The sequence below is a fragment of the Scleropages formosus genome, chromosome 21 (genome assembly GCF_900964775.1).
Source record: "Scleropages formosus chromosome 21, fSclFor1.1, whole genome shotgun sequence".
In the NCBI taxonomy this organism is placed as follows: Eukaryota; Metazoa; Chordata; class Actinopteri; order Osteoglossiformes; family Osteoglossidae; genus Scleropages; species Scleropages formosus.
In genome coordinates, this window is record NC_041826.1 from 4943359 (window position 1) to 4963442 (window position 20084).

Here is a 20084-nt window from a genome sequence, read left to right on the forward strand (position 1 = left end):
CAGGGGCACCAGGGAACAGCCAGTCCTCCCAGTGACACATCAAGTGATAGTGTTACACTAGCAAACAAAGTTGCTCTCATTATTTACCCATTTTTTTGGTGAGCATCTATACTAAACACTACCGTTTACTGGGCTCCAACAATTTTTTTTTTTTCTTCCCTCTTTTCTTTTTCCAAGCAGGTATTCCAACCTTGAGTGTCTACGTGTGTGTCTTAGCAAGTTTTTGCCTTTGAGAACAATTTTATGTCGTGCATTTGAACTTCTCTGTGGCGTTTCTGGCTACACAGTGGCCTGTTAAGGGCTCTTTGTGCCAGTGCTTTTATCACATTTATGATTATTGGGATTTTCTTTTGCTCCTTTAGTATGAAAGACCTTTCGAGAGCCATGCAGGGGGGCTCATGTCCTGTGAGTGTAGTTTGATGCACGTTTGTTTTCAGAATGGGACATTTGTCAGGTTAATACTGTCGGCTCTTTTGAGGTTGCTGGATCTGCCGGAGAACATGGGGTGAAGGTAGAAACCAGAATATCAATGATCTGTAAGGTTTTTCAGTTCACACAGATAACCATACCAGCGTGTATTGTTATGGGCAGTGGAAATGTTTATTCCAGCATATCTTAAATAAAGCAATGTTTTATGGCTAAAAAACTGCAGAACTGAAAAAGAATTACTGTCTCCCCCGAGAGGACAAAAAATGAAAGTCATACGTCAAAGTATTTTTTTTGAAGTATTGCACCAAGCAAAATTCCTAGTGTACACTTTTTACCATTTAACGTTTCAAACGGCAAAGCACTTTTAGGTAATTCTTTGTACGATAAACCCAGTTCAGACTCATAACGAAAAGGTAATGAGTTACAGTCAACACGCAGGTATCATAAAAATTGAGGAAAATTCTTCAGAAAAGACGCATGCAATCCTCCATATCTTCTGCCTCTGCCGTTCTCACAGGCATCCTGGTTTAGTTTGGGAATGGTGAACACATCTGTGGGGAGCACATGAGAAAAGCCATTAATTTGATTTCAATACCAGCTCTACCAGACAGATGCAGACTGCTGTGACCGAAGGTGGTAAAGTGCAGCGTTTCTCCATTTGAGGATATGGCTGACTGAGTTACACCTCCTGAACACCATCTGAAGGCACTTGGCTCTATACCTGTAGACATGCTGCTGCAGAGTACAAACACACAATACTTAGTGTACAGGGTGATGGAAGTGCAGTTAGTATTTACTACGCATGTTGCAAAAGGCAGTAACGGATGCATGGGAGCCCCATCTGCTGTGGTCTTTGCCCTTTCCTCAGTCATTTTTGTCATCGTCTTGCATGTACGTAAAGTGCCCCTACAAACTGAAGAGCCCGTAAATTACCGTGGAGAATACACTGATTTAACAGGCAACCATTACACAAATGTGTCCATCTCTTAAGACCTCTGCATCCAAGCATCTCACCTAGGCTGTGCTTTAAAAGCTTGAAGTCCTGCACTCTTTTTGTCAACGAGCGTTCCAGTGGATACCAAAGAGACATGTTAGTGCTGAAAAGTACGCTTGATGATCTTAGCAGAGACATCCAACCACCACGACTGCGATGAGACTCTTGAGCCGTGCGAAGCAGCCCGGGGAGACGTGAGGCCCAGGCCCAGAGAGCATCACACACGTACATGCAGCATGCCGTTAGGATCACCTCCGTTTACTGTACCCGTGAGCAGCTAGATGTCTTGCTCAAAATCGAAGTAAGAACTGGCCTGAAGGAAGCCGTGGAAGAAGCAAAGAAGAGAAGATGAAAAGGTAACTCAGCAGGAAAGCAGAGAACAAGATTACCAAAAGCAGGCCGTGCAGCTCAATGCAAAGAGCGGTGCTCCAAACATCAGTGCTTTGCTATAATTTCATAACGCACCCATAAAAGTGCACTAACGGCTACAGTGCATTTTTATTCAGCTGCTGGCATAGTGGTGTCGAGTTGCGGCCTTTGGGTCTGAAGGTTGCCGGTTCGAATCTCACCTACTGCTGCAGTACCTTTAAGCAAGGTACTTACCCTAGTATTGTCCAGTAAAATAACCCAGCTGGCTTTGGAGAGAGTAAACCTGGACTGATAAACAGTACCTGTTTACCCTCTCTACTCATGGATAGAGCTGCAGGGGTTCTGCAGGTACTGTTCTCTACAGTTCTGCATTTTACCAACAGTCCTCTTCCACCCACGGTGCACAGATAAGCTAATGAGAGAGTAGAAGAGCAGGCAGCAAGCTGACAGAGAGTTATGCACTGGAGGAAGCAGTTTGAGAGACAGCACAGGCGCAAGGGGCAGCACCTACCACAGTGTCGATCTCTGCAGGGTTTATTAGCTGCGATAGGGCGCCGTACACCTCCGGAGACATGGGCAGCATGGTGTCTTGCAGTCTAGAGGGGTGTCTGAAAACGCCCAGGGACAGTGAAACTGAGATCTGGTGTGGTCACGGATCAAAGCAAACAACAGATCGCATCCTGTGCGTCAGTTATCAGACGCCTCTGAATGAACGTTACTGAAGGAAGCACGACCGTGGACATTAAGGCAAAGGACCAAGGAGCAGTGCACTTACACTTCTGAGACAGAGATGAGCTCTGTCCTTATGTATCCTCCCCCACTGGGACTCTCCACATCCATGGGCTCCGATGCTAAACACAGGGTGCGAGCAAAGGGGTGAGGTCAGTTCTACTGTCCGACTAGAACTTAATGCTCATGCAGGCCGCGACCTTCTGTTCTCAGTCTGCGTTTGTGATCGGAGGCGAATGCAGCGTCTGGCAGGGACGCAGGCTTACTCTCGGTGGGTCTGCTGTAGTACTTCCCGAAGGCGTTGTCCTTGGAAATGTCGGGGTACAGGTATCGTAGAGGGTTTTCGGGGATGTTCTCGGCAGCCATAACCTTGTAGTTCCGGATTATGTCTGGGAAGCTGACGGCTGTCAGCTCCTTCTTAGTATAGGGCTCCACTGCGTGGAACTGGATCTCATCTGAACACGAACGGGGACAGAGACATGAGAAGACGGGCTTGCACCCCCAGCGGGAGCACCGTGTCCCTGCACCCACCGCCGGGTTTCTCACCGTTTTGGGAGCGCTCCACCCAGGTGAAGGTGATGGCACCATCACGGCTGCTCTCGCTGAAGCGCAGCAGGAAGGTTCCCGGCGCCTTGTCCTTCAGCAGGGTCCGCTCGCGCTCCTTGCTCACAAATCCCATGATGCACCTGCAAGCCACACACAAACACATACTTGGAATCTAGCAACCCCTGGAACATGCTCCCAGGTCCCTCAAAAATGCCGCTGGACTTTGTTCAGCCCAGGTGCCTTATAGTCCCCCACCAGCATTGCCTACGTGTGCAATGTCACTAGTCGTTTTACTGTGTTCCCCAGTTGCTCTTACCATTTTGTTTCTTTCGCATCACGTTTGTGTATCGTCTTTTTAACCGAACCCTTTGTGCATCGGCAATGTGCAGGACGTGCAGTCAGGATCTACCTTTCACCTCCTCTTATACGTGCTGCTACTATATATTCAGTTGTGTACTTTACTATACTATTTATTTCTTTACGCTGCAGTACTGCGCATTGTGTATTTGTACGTAGACGCTGAATTTCATTATACTCATACCTTGAGTTAGAGTTAAGGGCTGTACTAATATAATGACACTACCCTGAGATGAAGAACAGCTTTAATAATTCAGTTATTGAGAACAGAGGACTGGAGGCAGACTCCATACAGCAGTGCTGGTTTTCACTGAAATTACGATCTGCTATTATCCCCTAGCGGGACGGTGGTACAGGGAACAGAGCAAATGCCTCCCAGCTCCAAGTTGCTCCGTTCGCATGTTTGTCTCCCTGTTTACACCCTTGAGAGGCACACAAAAGCTGCCAGGATCTGCATTTGACAGGCCGTGACTTCCACATACACGTACTGTCCCACAGTAGGGATATCAAGAGCTTCTTCTAGAAGTCATATTTAGAGGAAACACAAAAAGATGCAACTTGTGCTGAAAGTACAAATAGGCAATGTTTCCCTTTAACAAATTGAAACAGTTGTGCTTCATTCTTATTTTCATTCAAAGTTTGACCCTCCAAACACTTATTTGTTTCATGGCCATGCTGATCCTTCCCCAAGCCAAGTAAGGAACTGGGATTACACCGGTGCCCTGGATTCAGATCTGCTGTAGCAACACACTTTACTTGAAGTGCTACAGTAAGAACTCAGAGTAAATATATTAATTGTCAGTATATCACATATGGCTGTGGTTCGGCACCAAACATGAAACACACTGTAACCACCTAACGGACAATGAAGGACAAGACAACTACGTACTCAACAGTCACCATGGGCCCAGAATCTGTATACAACAACGGTAAGTATATGTGAATTACCCATCATTCCATAGTGGAAGCAGATGCCTCTTGATGAGCTCCAGGATGCTCTCGATCCACAGCCAGAAGGGAAAGCTCTTGTCATTGACATTCTGTTTGGACAGACACATGCTCACTACACTCCTTAAAAGCAGTGTCAATAATATACGTTAACTAGGCGGTGCAGCTGGTGGCATAGGTTGCTGGTTCACATCTCAGATACTGCTGTAGTACTCTTGAGCAAGGTACGTACCCTAAACTGCTCCAGTAAAATTACCCAGCTCTATAAACTGGGAAACAGTTGTATTTTGGGAAAAATAAATATAGGAATCACCATGAGGTCTCTTAACTGAAATTCCCCCAAACACTTTAAAGGGTTAAAGTTCAGTGGTTTCAAAATGCTAAACTGCAAAAGGAAAGGTGCGAAAGACACGTGAAACGGCAAAGAAGAAAGGAAATATGAAATAACGCACCTTACAGAACTTGGTCCAGGGAATGAGGCCTTCGGGGTTTCCAGCAGCATCGGGACCTGAGGTTTCACGACAAGCGAGTCATACGTTCAGTTCTTTTCTGAGCTTCGGTGCTTTGCTACCAGTCGGCAAACGTCGCGAGCGCACGGCCGGTGAAAAACCATACATACTTTCACTTTTTTCCCTCTGACTTGGAACCCTCGGCCTCATTTTTCACACCCGAAACCCAAGCTCAGCGATGAGCTGAGCCCTAAACTATTTCCTCTTTCGTTCTGACAAGCGACTCATATATGCTTTCATTCAGAAGCAGGCACGCACGCACACACACACTTTGAGAACCGCTTGTCCCATACGGGGTACCGGAGCCCAACCCGGCAACACAGGGCGCGAGGCTGGAGGGGGAGGGGACACACCCAGGACGGGACGCCAGTCCGTCGCAAGGCACCCCAAGCGGGACTCAAACCCCAGACCCACCGGAGAGCAGGACTGCGGTCCAACCCACTGCGCCACCACGCACCCCCCCGAAGCAGGCAGTTGATTGTAAATTTCAATGTGAATTGAATGTTTTTTTTTTTTTTTTTTTTTTTACTACTAGTACCACGAGTTGCTGATTACTAGTATAACGGTGACTCACTTTGGACAAGGCGGCAGCTAAATAAAGAGTAATAGTAATGATACTACAAGAGTGAGACATGATGGGGGAAGGAAAAAAAAAAAAAAGCTCTACTGCCTCTAGATATGGAGGTTGCGGGTTCAAACCCCACCTCCTGCTGTAGCACTCTTGATCACAATACTTACCCTGAAACTGACACGGTAAAAATTACCCAGCTGTATAGACAGGTAAATAGTTGTAAGATGTTTAACCCTGTCAGTTGATTTTGGAGAAAAGCTCCAGCTAAGTGATGAAAAGTATGCGACTAATGACTGCATTTATGTTAATGAAGAAAACAAGTGAACGTCCCAGACGCACCCAGGAGTTTGTCTCCTAACATGTTCAGCTGCTCCGTGTTGAGGCCACGCTTGGTAACGGAGGAGAACTGCCAGCTGAGCACCTCAGAAAGCTGACTCCAGCAGGCCTGGGGGGGACTCAGGAAGAAGGACAGGTTCTGCGGTACAGAGGAGCAACAAGGCCGTCAGGAAGATGTCAGTAATAGGGGTCGATGCCGTCGCTCTCCGCTGCGCTGCTTGGTACACAGACACTTAAGCAAAGGTCAGGAGTAACAAGTTCATTTTACTCACAAGTATATTTATGGAGAAAATGTGCTTTTCAAGGTAAAAATTAGTGCAATTTACACTTACTTAAAAAAAAAGGGACTTTGCTCCATTACATTTCTGTTACTCTCTTTTCGTTGACAATTTTCACATTTAATATTCCAATTTCCAGCCCCAATATTGTGAGTTTTTGAAATGAATTCTTCAAAGTTATAATATTTGAAATTTAACAGTATAACAGTTACATTACAGGTTGACTTGAGTCAAAGGTTTGAAAAACATTGTAAAAAAATTATCTTCAATGAACAATTAACTGGTTTCCCCACCAGGTTGTACCCCCCAGCCCATGATTCCAGGATGGGCTCCGGACAACCGTGACCCTGACCAGGGGTAACCAAGTGGTTATCAAAATGAGTGAGTGACTGAATGTGAAAAAAAAAATTTACAAGTTAAAAAAATGTGTTATTTACTTCCAAAAAAAATTAACTGGCATGCAGCATTTAATGTACTTAGAGCAATGGAACTTATTACCATAAGCGAACATTTAACTGTAAAAATAAATTCTGCAAAGTTGACAATTATCCATCCGATATCAGCAACTGTTTGGGCTGATCAGGGTCGCGGTGATCTGCAGCCTATCCCGGAAGCCAACTCACTCACACCATGAAGTGGGAAACATCTGTTAACTAGTTAGTTAACCAATGTTCATTATTACGTTAATACCCTAATTGCACATGCCTGGTAAACCAGTGGAGGTTAATTATGTCACACAATTTTTGTGTCTCTACCTGTTCATGACAAATAACCTAGTAAAATTTTTACATTACACTCCACCACACTCCTTTACAGCCTTGGGGTCGTAACACTTATACCTATACAGACTTAAAATTGTCATCTCAGGAAAAGAGGGGGCTAAAACGCAGTAAGTAAAAAAAAAAAAAAAAAACAAAACAATACCTAGCAGACTGTGCTTAGTTTTCCATTTATTTGATTAGTGTAATTGGCTAATTTTATTTGCACTGCAGATTTAATGTACTGAAGAGATGAGTTCAAACTGCATATTGTAGATGTCAACATTGCAAGTGATTAAGAGCAGTAAAAAGCTTCAACTGAATCAAAGTAGCTTCAGTACTTTCACCTGATACTTTTTTTACTTCTACTCTAGTAAATTTTTGAATAAGTACTTTAACTAGAGTACTGTGCTTGGCTACTCTGGCCATGCCAACACTTACAACACACGCCAAACCCACCTTTATGACGGGGGGGGGCAGCCATGACGACATACCTTGGGCTCGTTGCTCAGCATGTTGTACCACAGGATGGAGGCCCAGCCAGCGGGCAGTTGGCTCACGTTGGAGATCACGACAATGGGCAGGGAGCTCGTCTGCCATCAGGAAGGTACGAACAGCGGACAAGGGTGTGAAGGAGTGCTTTCCATTACCATGCTGGCCTCTCCCAGCTGTTTGCGTCGCCACGCTGACCATTACCTCAAGGTCAATGACAATTCCTGGCTGACACAGCTGCGTCTCGAAGCTGATGGAGTGCAGCTCCTCTGTCACAATGAGTGGACCCTGAAACAACAGAACCGATTCTCGGCTCACAGAACTAAAAACATCTGAAAACGTACTCACTGACGTTGCAGAGACCCCTCTGGAGTGGTGAGAGGGATTCAGCAGTCATGAGGGAGAGCGCGCTCATTGGACCACATCATCAAAAGTGAGTTTTTGCATGCAATTGTAAGGCCACAAAGCACGTGAACCATTCTCGGTAAAATCCCTCACCTCGTTCGTCCGGGAGCCAGCGGCTTTCTGCTCTTTCAGTTGCTGTCACGAGAAGGGGAAATAAGGACACATCAGTCCCGATTTTCCAGGTTTCTTGAAAAGACTCCATTACAATGACTCTCTTATAAGTCTTCCATCACTCAAGAGCTCGAATGCAATTATATAGCGTAAAATTTGTACCAAATGTCGGAACTCTGCAGCCAGACTTCCGTTGGACTCCTCCATGTTCATGACCTTTGTGTTTGTCCCCAAGATGTTGAACCTGCGGAAACTACAAGTGACCGTCGTGATTAAAAGGTCTCTCTGTCCACGTGTCTGTTCAGCAGAAAGGGGCTTCGACGTGCATCCTTACCCTTTCAGAGTGTTCTTCTCTGGGACATCCCTGAAAAAGGAGCATTGTGAACTGTTGAAAGGAGCCTCAACACCACGCAGTCACGTGCGCTTCAGAACGTTCTAGAACCGATTAAATCACCCTCTTGCGCCTCGCAGAAAATAGCTCAAATTCACTTACTTGTCAAAGGAAGCCTTGACTTTGAGTTGGTAATTAAATTCCTGGAGTTTTACCAGCAGTCTGGGAAGGAGAAGAGGAACATTTACTGCAATTTAATAAATGCTACAACCATTAACTAAAACATCCAAACACACCGTGTTTCTGATGTCTGCATTAAATCGGTATAAATGTCAGTCTCAGATGTAACAGTGAAAACAAGCACGGTCAAAGCAAACTGCCACTAACTGTCCTTTCTCCCTCTGGTGCAGTTCAGTGACTAACCGTCCCTGACGGGGAGGCAGCACCTACCTGAGTTTGACGGTGAACTGGACCCCTGTCTTCAGCACCAGGGGTCTCTGTGGGTGTGTGGGCATACAGGGCTGTCTCTCCACCACCAAGGAGCTGAAAGGGAGCCAGACAGCTTGAGTGCCTAGAGCTCGCCTCCTGCGCACATCATCGAACCCGGACTGGCGAGCCGGACCTCACGATAACGGTTGTCCGGTCGTCCAGGACACGTAATTGGCTTTAACAGAACCATTCTGATACTTGTCTAGTGGACAGGTGGAGGTTACAGTAAAATATTAAGAATAAATTTGATGCGATAGAAAGCAGGATAAGTTCAAAAATATGAAACTATAACACAGTAGCCCCAATATCGTGCTATTATGGGCCATTTGTTTATGTTTGAGCATTTCTGTTCGTACGCTTCCTTTCACCTCAGCTTGATTACAATTTAAAATGATTATTTTAAAACAGTCATTTACTTATTTTCATCTTTCTGAGATGTTCAAAAATTGGACAAAACTTTACAGAACAGCTAAGATGTAAACTGTAGCTGTCCTGCGGAAAACCAAACATGGAAAATGCCGCTAACACCAGCCAAACTAGAGCAGGCCAGAGCGGCTCTGATTTCTTTTACTGCGGTAAGAGTAGAAGAAAAGGGAAGGTGGACTGAAAGCAGCCTGTGTGCGCAGGTAGAAGGGAAACAGAAGACTCTGACAGACTGGACAGCCCAACGGACAGCGAACCCTTGCATTCGGCTGCACTGGGGAAGGAGGGAAAGGTGCTGTATTCAGCTGTCAGCGACATCTCACTTGACGATGAGGTTCTTGAAGAGCATCATGGAACGGTCCTCCAGGAACTGCTTCTTCAGCGTGATGGGGTCATTCTCGTACGTGTACTTCTGCTCCAGCTCCTGCAGCTTGTTCAGCTGCTGCCGCACCTGCTGCAGACACTCCGCCACGGCTGTGAACCTGTGGGCGGCGAGAAGAACCGTCCCGTTGGTGCGGAGAGCGTTTCGCATCCCGTCGGACTTGGGACAGACGCAGAGCTCGCCTGATGGAGTGTCTTCGGCAGGGTCACTGGGACAGCCACAATGGCTTTCAAAAGCACATGAGAAAGGACCCCCACCCGGGTCGAGGGACACGCCTCATTGCGAAGACAGCGGTGGTGCCCTCTGTCAGGACCTCACCAAGTCTGCAGCTGGTCCAAGCAAGCGTTGGGTGGCCCTCCGATGCAGGCGATCTGCTGCCGCCGCTTCCACTCAGGCAGCTCCTCCGAGATGAGCGTGATTTCAATTTTCTCCGCCATATTGAGGGCATCTGCCATCTGCCGCACCACTTCCTATTGCATCACGTAATAAGCAACGTCAAACCCACATTCCCGAACCACCGGAGCCGGCACCGCACACAGACCACAAGCCCACATGAATGCAAACCACAGCAGCTTTCAACTGTAAACAGTCGTCTAAAGTAATAATGTCTCATTCATCGCAAATCTTACATTTCTTTCTGGAAATGAATAAATGGAAATGTTCTCATCAAAAGAGCATTTTTCACCACTGTTCCTTGATACATCACTCGCATCTTCTAGATGTATTTCCATTTTAACTCATTCTATAAAAAATTCCTGCTATGTAATCTCATCTAGTCATTAAGCTGTATCCACACATTTATCCATCCTTTTTCACTAACTGCTTATCCTGGTGAGGGTCATGGTGGTCCGGAGCCTATTCACTTTCTTTAAATTCTATGTCCTGGATGGGACGCCAGGCCATCGCAGGGAAACATATATTATGCATGTGTATATATGAAAATGATGATTTAACCAGTAACATAATGCTTTAGCCCAATTGGGCATCATGTAAGAGCTTTAATAAAGCAGCTTTCGTTGAATTTCTTTTTTTTGGGCAATCGGGTGAGAGAATGTGCCGGACTGGGACAGCAGTCATACCTCCCGGTTCACGTTCAGCTTCAGGAACATCCCCTGGATAACCATCTTCTCTTTCTGAATCTCCTTCTGGGACATCCCATTTGCTTCGTGCTCTGATGAGGGAAACGGAGAGAAACAACAGGAGGCCGTTGCACTGTCACTGGTGTAGGTAGCACAGCGGTCCGCGCCATCGCTGTCCGATCTGAAGGTTGCTGCTTTGAGTCCCCGCTCCTGATGCAGTACCCCTCCATCAAGGTTACTCTGAATTGCTCAGCAAAATTTACCCTGCCACATCAATTGCCAAATCATTCTAAGGAGCTTAACAGTATTAAGTCATCTTATACTGACAGGGAAAGCCGGACAGGGGACATCTGGTAGCGTAGTGGTTAGAATTGCTGTCTTTGGACCCAAATGCTGCAGGTTTGATCTCCACCTCCAGCTGTAGTACTGTTGAGTACTGGTACTCACTCTAAATTGCTCCAGTCACCTAGCTGAATAAATAGGTAAATTATGGTAACCTTAACATTTGTAAGTCGCTTTGGAGAAAAGCGTCAGCTCAATGAATAAATGTAAGTCACCCTGAGCAAAATTACAAGATAAAAGAATAAACAGCACAGCAGTTTATTAGTGCTGTGTAGGAACCATCAGTTAGTGGTACTTCCTTCTAAGAGCAGGCGGCCGCGCTCTTGGCTGTTTGTGACAACACTCCACAAAGGCTGAGCCAAGCACAGGTGTTGGTTCACACCTTTTCAGTTTCTCAGAAGCACTGACTTTCGAACCCGTGCTCCTTTGCTCCGCTGCCGTCGGAAACCGTTTGCCAGCGCTCCCGGAATCTTACCTCGGTTGTGTAAAGTTTTGTACTTGAAGTCGTGCTCATCTTGCAGGTCCTCCAGGGATTTTACTTTTTGCTCTGTGTCCTTAAAAGAGAAGTGATGTGCATCCCATGTAAATAAACTGCACTAGTTTACATACTGAGCAGTAAACAGGAAATGTGGTGGTTGGCAATATTTTTTAGGGCTCCGCTTTTACCTGCACTTTGTTTTTAAGCTCTTTAACTCTGTTATCGAGCTCCTTCTGTTTCTCCACCACCATGTTGCTCTGTGTGTTACCCACGTTTTCCTGGCAAAAAAAAAAAAAAACAATCCTCAATTTTTAAGAAATACAGTTTTGAATATTCTTTATAAAAAATATATATTTAAAATATATATATTATATAAAATATATAATTTCTTTATAAAAGAAATTAATTGTAAAAATAAACACTGACTTAAAATTCAAAATTTTTCAAAAAAGCTATTAAACTGTACAAATAAAACATTTCATAACAATATACATAATGTTGGTAAATCTGGATTCATTCAGTAACAGGCAGTTTTATACAGTGCTGCTTCAGAGTATAGGGATGGTCATTATTCTTGTACAAGATGTTAAACTCAAATCTAAATGCTGAATCTTAAACTTATAAAAATGAATAAATGACTATGATTTACATACCTGATTCTACTCACCTACGTAGTTTAACCAGTACAACTTGGGCTTCACTTATTTTTTACACCTGCACTACTTGTGTGTTTCTACTACACGCACGATTTCCTCTAAAGTAACATACGGAATAGGGTCATTACACACCTATTATGTCACATGAGAAACACTGATTCTCATTAAAGAACCGTGGTAAATTTTGTGGCAAAACTAAGGGACGCAAGGGGTTACCATGTTTTCAAGCAGCACTGTAGGTGTAAATTTAACAAAGCTGATTCGCTACAATTAGCTGTCAGAAAAGTTTAAATAATGATGGTGCCTTGATCCCAGTGGTATTTGGAACAAGCCATTAGACTGTAGCACGCCGAGGTGGCGAGGAAGGGGGGCGGAGTCCGAGGTAAGACAGCTGCAGCTGGGACTAATTGCTGCCTCTATTTCTTCCCCCGGGTCCGCCAGTGAAGAGAGAGAAGGAGGAGAGAGACAGAGAGACGGAAAGCAACTAGGACATTCCCAGAACCTATCCCAGCCCCAGATCATGACCCTGCCCCTGGTCTCGAGTCCCCGGACATAACAGCCGTCCCCAAAGCGCTGCCCCGACACATCTGTTCCCGGTTCCCCCGGTTCCCCCCCCTTTACCTCTCCACCTGCGCTATCGTGAATAAAGAGTGGTGATAGCCAAACACCGCCCTGGGTTCGCCTCCGTCTGTTGCAGTTACTTTTTTACTACTCACCATTTCTGAATTGCAGGGTGTGCACATCCTATGGGACTACCACTGCACACAGCCATGTGTGAGCTCCTTCAGACTCAGCACTGACCATGTGAGCATGGCCAAGTTCTCATGCATTACCTCTCCTCGTTTCTCTCTCGTACTGCCCGTAGCCGCCCTTATCAAGTTCAAAACTCTGATTATGGCCTACAAGACCCTCGGTGGATCTGCTTCCCTGTACCTACAGGACGCTCCTCCACCTCTGACTGCACAAGAGGTCCAAAACTGAAAACCCAAACATTCTCAGCTCAGGCTCCAATGTAGCGGAATGAACTCCCTCTGTCCCTCAGAACTGCTGAATCTCCTCTCTCATTGTCCAAGAAGGGTATTAAAAAAAAACGTCTTTCAGACTCACTTCACTGTGGATCTCCTGAATACTCTATTAGTTTGCACTACATTATGTGTTTAAAAAGTGCTCGCTCCCACTACTCTAGGTGCAGCTCTTGGTGTAACGAATGCTGGTTGGACTAACTGACTACTTTGTGCATGGTGTGTCTGCATCTCTATGTCTCTGTCTGTTGATGGAAAGTATCAGCACACTAAAGGAATTTCAGTGTAAATGGTACAAGTACCTCTCTTTTCATGGCCACAGCGAGGATCTTCTTTTCCTCATTCAGGCTGCTCCCGATGATCATGGCCATGTGCACGGGATCCGCCTGGAAGCAGTCCTATGCAGACCCAAACAGCCACATGCCTGTAAGCCTGGCAGCACACGGCACACACATCCGCATTCCCACACCGCTGATATTTAGTCATCACGCTTCGCTGGACCTTCTCAGGTTACTACAAGAAGGATACAAGCGGATTGCAAGCAGATTCTGCCAGTGTAGTGAAGAGGTCTATATTTCATTTGAAAAATTCTAGTCCTGCGATGGACTAGCGTCCGTCCAGGGTGTACCCCTCCCAGCCTTACTCCCAGGGATTCTGGGACAGGCGCATCCTCTATCCATACGGCTGTACCATGAACCAGCCGAGCCGGAGCCGCACCTGCAGGTTGCGCTTGATCTTACGGATGTTGTGCTGCATAAGGAAGTTGTTCTCAAGGGTGAAGCGGCTATACTGGTCATCGAGCTGGGCCAGCAGGTCATGGAAACGAACAGTAGCCAGAGATTCATTGGTAGCCACCTGCTCCCTGCACAAAGGAACAAACAAGTTGTTGCATCTAAAAACAAACAAACAAACAAACCAACAAGCAGAAATGAGGTGAGGCAACACCCTTATCCTGCAGAGAAATGGTAAAATCTGTGGTAAGGATCCGTAAGGAGACGAGGACAATGCATGGCCATCCAAGTCAAGACTCTTTTACAGCAGAGCCGCTGGGAATGGTTGCACATTTCTTTTCCTTCTTTCTTTTTTTTTTGAGCTTTACAGAAGTTTTGAAAATTGCACAGTGCTTTTCAGTTTTTGTTTTGTAGGTACCTCATCACTTTTTTTTTTTTGCTTTTTCTTATCGTTTGAGCTGATTTTCTGTACAGTAATTTGGATGACATTGACCTGTGTTTAATTTCTCAGTAACTGTGGGTCTCAAATAAACTAAATCCCTTACATTTACCAGTTGCTCTCGAATGTCTGGTCACTTTCAGAACAAGACACTCCAGGAATGTCACTAATAGTCCTAAGTCACAGTGATTTAAAGCCCTTTTAAAAGTAAGGGAAATGACACTCATTTACCAGCCAAAAATCTCATATTACTAACACGGCAGCATAAAATGAAGAAAGAAACTTTACAAAAAGATCTGTTAAAATGATATAATGTATGATGTGTCAACACAGAACATAAGAAATCTATTATTTGTTCAATAACCTGTTTCTCTGATGATAAGGTGCCCTTTTTCTTATCTCAGCAAACAGGGTTTATTATTAAATTTATTTATTTATCAGACACTCTTCTCCAAAGCCACTTCCGGCAGATACTGTGTAGTGTTATGAGCCCACATGCCTTATTCACCGCGGTGACTTACACTGATCCATACATCAGTGGAACACACTCTCTCTCTGTCACTCACACACTATGGGGAAACCTGAACACCATGTCTGTGGACTGTGGGAGAAAACCAGAGCAACCCCACACAGATACCAGGAGAACATGCAAACTCCACACAGACTGAGCAGGGATCGAACCCACATCCTCTTGCACCACTTAGGCACTGTAAGAGAGCAGCACTACTTACTGCACCACTGTGCCAACACTACAAAATACAGAATAAAATTATTCATAAAGTCCCATCAGGAGCATAGTGGTGCAGCGGGCTTGGCCAGATCCTGCTCTCCGGCAGGCCTGGGGTTCGAGTCCTGCTTCGGGCGTCTTACAACGGATTGGCATCCCGTTCCGGGTGTGTCCCCTCCCCCTCCAGCCTTGCGCCCCGGGTTCGCCGCGACCACGCTTGGGATAAGCAGTTTCAGACAATGTGTGTGTGAGTCCTGTCAGTTTGCCACTAAACTGGCGCATAACTCAAAGGTTTGTAAATTCCCGAAGAACTCCAGTTGTGAAGTTTCACAAAGGACACTTTTTAAAGCTAATTAAATAAGGTTTAGAAAACAGGGGAAAAAAGTCTGATTTAAAAATGAGAAGAAAAGATTTTTATAATGCAGTTCTGGAGAAGCCTAATCAGTTACTGTTTATAATACAGGATAAAGTGGTATGTAGTCCTGTTCTGAGAGTGCTGGGTGAAAGTCATTTTAAAAGTCTTCATTTGCAGTAAGAGCAAGGTAATTTGTCCGTTGATGTTTTACCGTCATGCCAGGGTAAACTTCTAGGAGACATAGTAAGAGTAAATGATGACTGTAAAAGCATACTGCTGTTACTTCTGCGGGCATGCATTGTCATGTTGCGTCCTTCCCAAACCTCTGCAGATAGTTTGTGGCTATAATGTGTAAACAGGTAAATATGAAAAACAACCATTTAAAGCGATTCAGTGGAGAAGCATTAGAAAACAGCCTGTTCCACATACTTACATTTATATTCATTCATTCAGCAGACGCTTTTCTCCAAAGCGACGTACATCTCGCAGAAAATAGTGTTTTCATTACTTACAGTACAGTGCAGCACAGCCACTGCGGCGCCACATTCTTTTGAGGCATAGCATTAATAATCGTCTCCAGAACACATTTTGTCATGTCACGGGGAAATTTGGCTATTGCAACATTGAGCGAAAAAGTTCCCAGAAGGCAATCCTGTGATGTTATTTTAAAGAACACACATCATACTGCAACAGTGCTGAAACAACAGAGAGGCAGAGTACTGCTACTGGACCCCATGCATCCGTTCAAACTTGGCTTGGGCTAATATTTAAATTAGTCTTCAAAACGTGCTGACAATTTCACCTTTGGTTTTTGTACTGTAAACTCCACAATTTTTTGCACATGAACAGCATTTAAATGCAAATATTAAGAGTGAGTGAGTGAGTGAGTGAGTGAGTGAGTGAGTGAGTGATGCTAAACACGAGTACCAAAAGTAACGGTACTACGGATATTCCTACTACAAACATTGGACTTACTGAGTTTTGAACATATGAATGTTTTCCCATTCATGTATTTTTGCATATATTTACTGAGACCACTGATAGTGTGGTGGTCAGAGCTCCTGCCTTTGTACCCAAAGGATGCAGGTTTGAATCCCATCTCCAGCTGTAGTATCCTTGATCATGGTATTGACCTTAAATTATCTGGCTCTATAAATGGGTAAATATTTCTAGGGAGCTTGAGGCTCTACGTCGCTTTGGAAAGCAGGTAAACGAATAAATGCATTTTAATTATATTTTCTTCACTTATCAATTTTCTAAAATTTCAGTTTGCCGCAAAAAAAAAAAGTGACCTGTGGGACTGCCTTCAATTGACTCATTTCCATGGTGCTTACAGCTCGGTCTCATGTTCCTGAGTGTTGGTGATCAGTAACAAGATGAGGAAGGTTGCACTTCTCTACGGACCGAACTGGTCGAAAATCACCATTAAACAGGAGTTTGTGGAGAGAATGTATTTTTATTTCCAGTCATTTTACACTAGTTTTAATTTTAAAACTGCTTGAAGTTAAAACTGTTAAAATGTCCCGCAAAACATCTCTTCGATGCCTACATCTAAGATTTTTACAGAATAAAATAAATTTTATTGAACACATTTTTATAAATAAACAGAGGGAAAACTATATTGTTAAGCTTTTATTGATTGATTGTGGTAAACCTGACTTTGGACTTAAGAAAAAATAAGCTTACAAACACAATCCCGGTTCCAGCTGTGTTCATGTGGTGAGAAACCAGTGTACGACAACAGTAAAATGAGTACATTATGTCATGCCAGTCATCAAACAGCAGCTTACCAGTCGTGGCTCTCAATCCACTGGCTGAGGTACTGGCGGATCTCCATGGGGAAGGTGTCATCATACAGCTGGTCCACCTGCTCCAGGTACTTGGAGTCCAGCTGCTGCAGCTGATACCACTGGGCCATCTACCTGGGAAGGGAGACACGGGATCAGTGACATATTATTAGAGAACCATCTGGAAAGTCCACATATTCAGCTGGTTACTCAAAGCTCTTGCTCACATCAGCTGTGACCTCAATCTGGAAGCAAACCATGATGACGAAGTCCTGACAGCAGCACTGATAACAGCACAAAACAGCAAGAAACGGTAAAAATGGCAAAGTTTCAACAACTCAGGACCATAGGGACCCACGGGGGTCAACTGTGCCTCAGCTGTCAAACGGATTACACAAAATCACAAGACTCTCAGAGTGTGTATAACCCTGTTGATTTAACTACTCTGTCATATTTCGGATTTTTTTAAATTGGCTCTTTCCTGACATTAAATGCCTGAATTCCATATGATACCTAAAATATCTACAGTTGCAGGATCCAGTGATATGTATCTTCATAGAAAAATACTGCATGCTGTGTAGTCTATACAGAGATGTTAGGGTCACACGCACATTGCAAAAGAACAAAAACGTTTGGAGAGTCAGCAAATTGTATAACAAATATTTGTGATGCTGCAATTCATGAATGACAGGATTAATACACTGGTGACAAGGAGCACATACTGTAATGCATTTTTAGAGGTACTCTTCCCTTCTACCTTATGACACACCGTCCGGTTAGTTCCTCAGACACCCCGATTCTAAAACTGATCTGTATGATTAAATTAACTGTATGATTGCCATACATATCATCATTTAAAAGATGAACTGCAGCATTCAGGAGCAGTTTAACTATTCTTTGAACGTAGATTAGCTCCTATCCTCTCAGGAACTGAAGATTTGCTTAAAATTAATTTGCCATAAAGCTCCCGTTTTAGAAGATGGAACATCAGAATTCTGTGTTACACATTTTCACAAAAACATTCAAGTGACCCAAACTAGTGGAAAATGTACAGTAAACAATAAATGTCAGTAACAGATTCAATTAAAATATAGTACAGATCATGTTTTCATCTGTTTCGGTTACAATTTGCGAACTGAAAAAGTGGGTTCATTTTTTAATTTTTATGTAAGTTATATGTTTAAAAAGCACTGAGAAAAATATAAGTCAGGGCATGTATTTTCTGGGGTATAAGCGAGCTGCCACGTTTCCATAGTGCGTCTCTTATTCTAAAAAGTGTTCTAATTTAATTGGCACTTTCAAACTCAAAGTGGGTGCGATTCGATTCAGTGTTCTCGCTACTGAATGTGTCTACTGACCACGGGCTATAAACCATTAAATATGCGAAAACACTTTTCTTAGGTTGTAATAATTCCCTGATCACAGAGATTTATTCTAATCCCAATCAAGAAGCATTACTGGAGCACAGGGTGGGCAACTTGTCAGGGCTGCAGGCTTTTAATTTGAACACCTACGGTTCATATCCCACACTTGCTGTAGCAGCCCTGAATTGATACAGTAATAATAATAATAATAATAATAATAATAATAATACCCAATAATGTCCTGATGATGATGATGATGATAATAATAAAAATAAATACCCTGCTGTATAAGTATTTAACCACTGTAAAGTTGATTATCTGACACTGCAAGTCATCCTGGACAAAGGCATAATAATAATAATAATAATAAAAATAATAATAATAATAATAATAATTATTCAGATCCGATGTGATCTCATCTTCTAAGTTATTAGTAAATATAGTGGAATTATTTATTTTCATACTAGAACCAGTTTCATAAAATGACAGTGAAACAGCCGAAACTCATAAGTGTCTACATTAAAAATGCAATAATGTAACACGAACCAAGCAAACGTGATGTCACTATGTCCTGTCATGTACAACTTTATATTTATGCCGGTCTTAGAGAACCGAAGCAAAACAAACAAACAGCACGTTCTTCGTTTTACTGAAACATTCACATTCACGTACATTTGCACAATATTATACTAGGAGTTATGCAAAAGGATAAAAATACCCTTATTTATCCCAAGAAACGCAGCACTGACTGACTGAATGATTTACGACGTCGTCCGTGTCGTGTGGCGAATTTTTCTGTGGATTTTTTTTGTCGAATCCTCACTCTGTCACTCAGGCTCAGTAACACGCGTCACAAACTTCTATACCTGTCAGCAAACACGGCAGCACGAGATTCTCCTACCTTTAATGTCTGTTTGCAGTACAAGAAGAGAAATATCAATTTTGGCTTCAGGTAGAAAGCACTGAATCTACGGCGTACGTCCGCGCGCTGCCACAGCACCATATGAAACCGAGCTCGTCGTCCGTACATTAAGTGTACAGGAAAACGACCTCGCCTCCTCTGATTGACACGCGTTCTGTCCAATCACAGTGCCCGGATTTATTAATCCCACTTGACCTATGAATGGAGACCAATCACAGGCAGGTATTGGTCGCACGCTGTTCCAGCGAAAGCACCCCCTCCCGCGTTGGGACCAAGAAAGAAACCGAAACTAGGAAGCTGTATGCAGTTGTAAACAGAAACTTAAGGGAAAGACAACCTATTGAAAAAATGCAGGAATTCGTAAATTCATACTCGTGAGCAATACTCACAGGCTGAAAGCGCTTCAATTATCTCCTTTTCTTAATTAATTCAGAGTTTTTTCTTATGTATTTGCACAGATGATAGGAGCTGCCATTCTGCCTTCTAACTGCCTGGGGCTGTAGACTGCATGATTTTAAAATGAAATAATAACATTTAGTTTAATAATAATGGACCTGCACAGTAAACGCGTACGGGTTGTGAAAAGGAATGAGTGCAGCTGGCGCTGTGTCGCGGAGCAGGCGCGGGCCGCCGGGGGAGGGTGCGCGCCCGAGGGAAGTGCCGAGTGAAGCACGAGGTTTCCGAGAAATCAGAACGGTTCCGTGGCCGAGCGTATTGAAAGTGTA

General features: G+C 44.0%; 1 protein-coding gene across 2 annotated transcripts; it reads right to left on the reverse strand.

The window, feature by feature from the left end:
• Positions 1–71: 71 nt before the first annotated feature.
• LOC108924273 (signal transducer and activator of transcription 1-alpha/beta-like) lies at positions 72–19768 on the reverse strand. 2 transcript variants are annotated; one of them, XM_018735524.2, is made up of 24 exons: positions 19749–19768; positions 17077–17208; positions 13752–13896; positions 13337–13432; positions 11545–11634; positions 11354–11432; positions 10537–10628; positions 9776–9927; positions 9399–9557; positions 8614–8706; positions 8326–8385; positions 8167–8196; positions 7995–8085; positions 7815–7856; positions 7521–7604; positions 7319–7417; positions 5792–5927; positions 4825–4880; positions 4373–4464; positions 3068–3207; positions 2788–2976; positions 2568–2643; positions 2304–2400; positions 72–980 (listed from the first exon to the last, which is right to left on the reverse strand). In XM_018735524.2, exons 2-24 carry the CDS (start codon positions 17202–17204, stop codon positions 957–959), a joined length of 2250 nt encoding a protein of 749 aa, XP_018591040.1. In that variant the 5' UTR covers positions 17205–17208; positions 19749–19768; the 3' UTR covers positions 72–956. The 2 variants fall into 2 exon arrangements, with proteins under 2 accessions (XP_018591040.1, XP_018591038.1); XM_018735522.2 differs by lacking the exon at positions 19749–19768 and adding an exon at positions 19339–19483.
• Positions 19769–20084: the final 316 nt, after the last annotated feature.

Coding starts and splice junctions, on each gene's coding strand:
- LOC108924273 (XM_018735524.2), bottom strand. CDS start 17,204: ATGGCCCAGTGGTATCAGCTGCAGCAGCTGGACTCCAAGTACCTGGAG. Junction 7,418..7,520: donor GAATTGTCATTGACCTTGAG/GTAATGGTCAGC, acceptor TCCTGATGGCAG/ACGAGCTCCCTGCCCATTGT. Junction 981..2,303: donor CTGCAGAGATCGACACTGTG/GTAGGTGCTGCC, acceptor TGCTCCCCACAG/ATGTGTTCACCATTCCCAAA.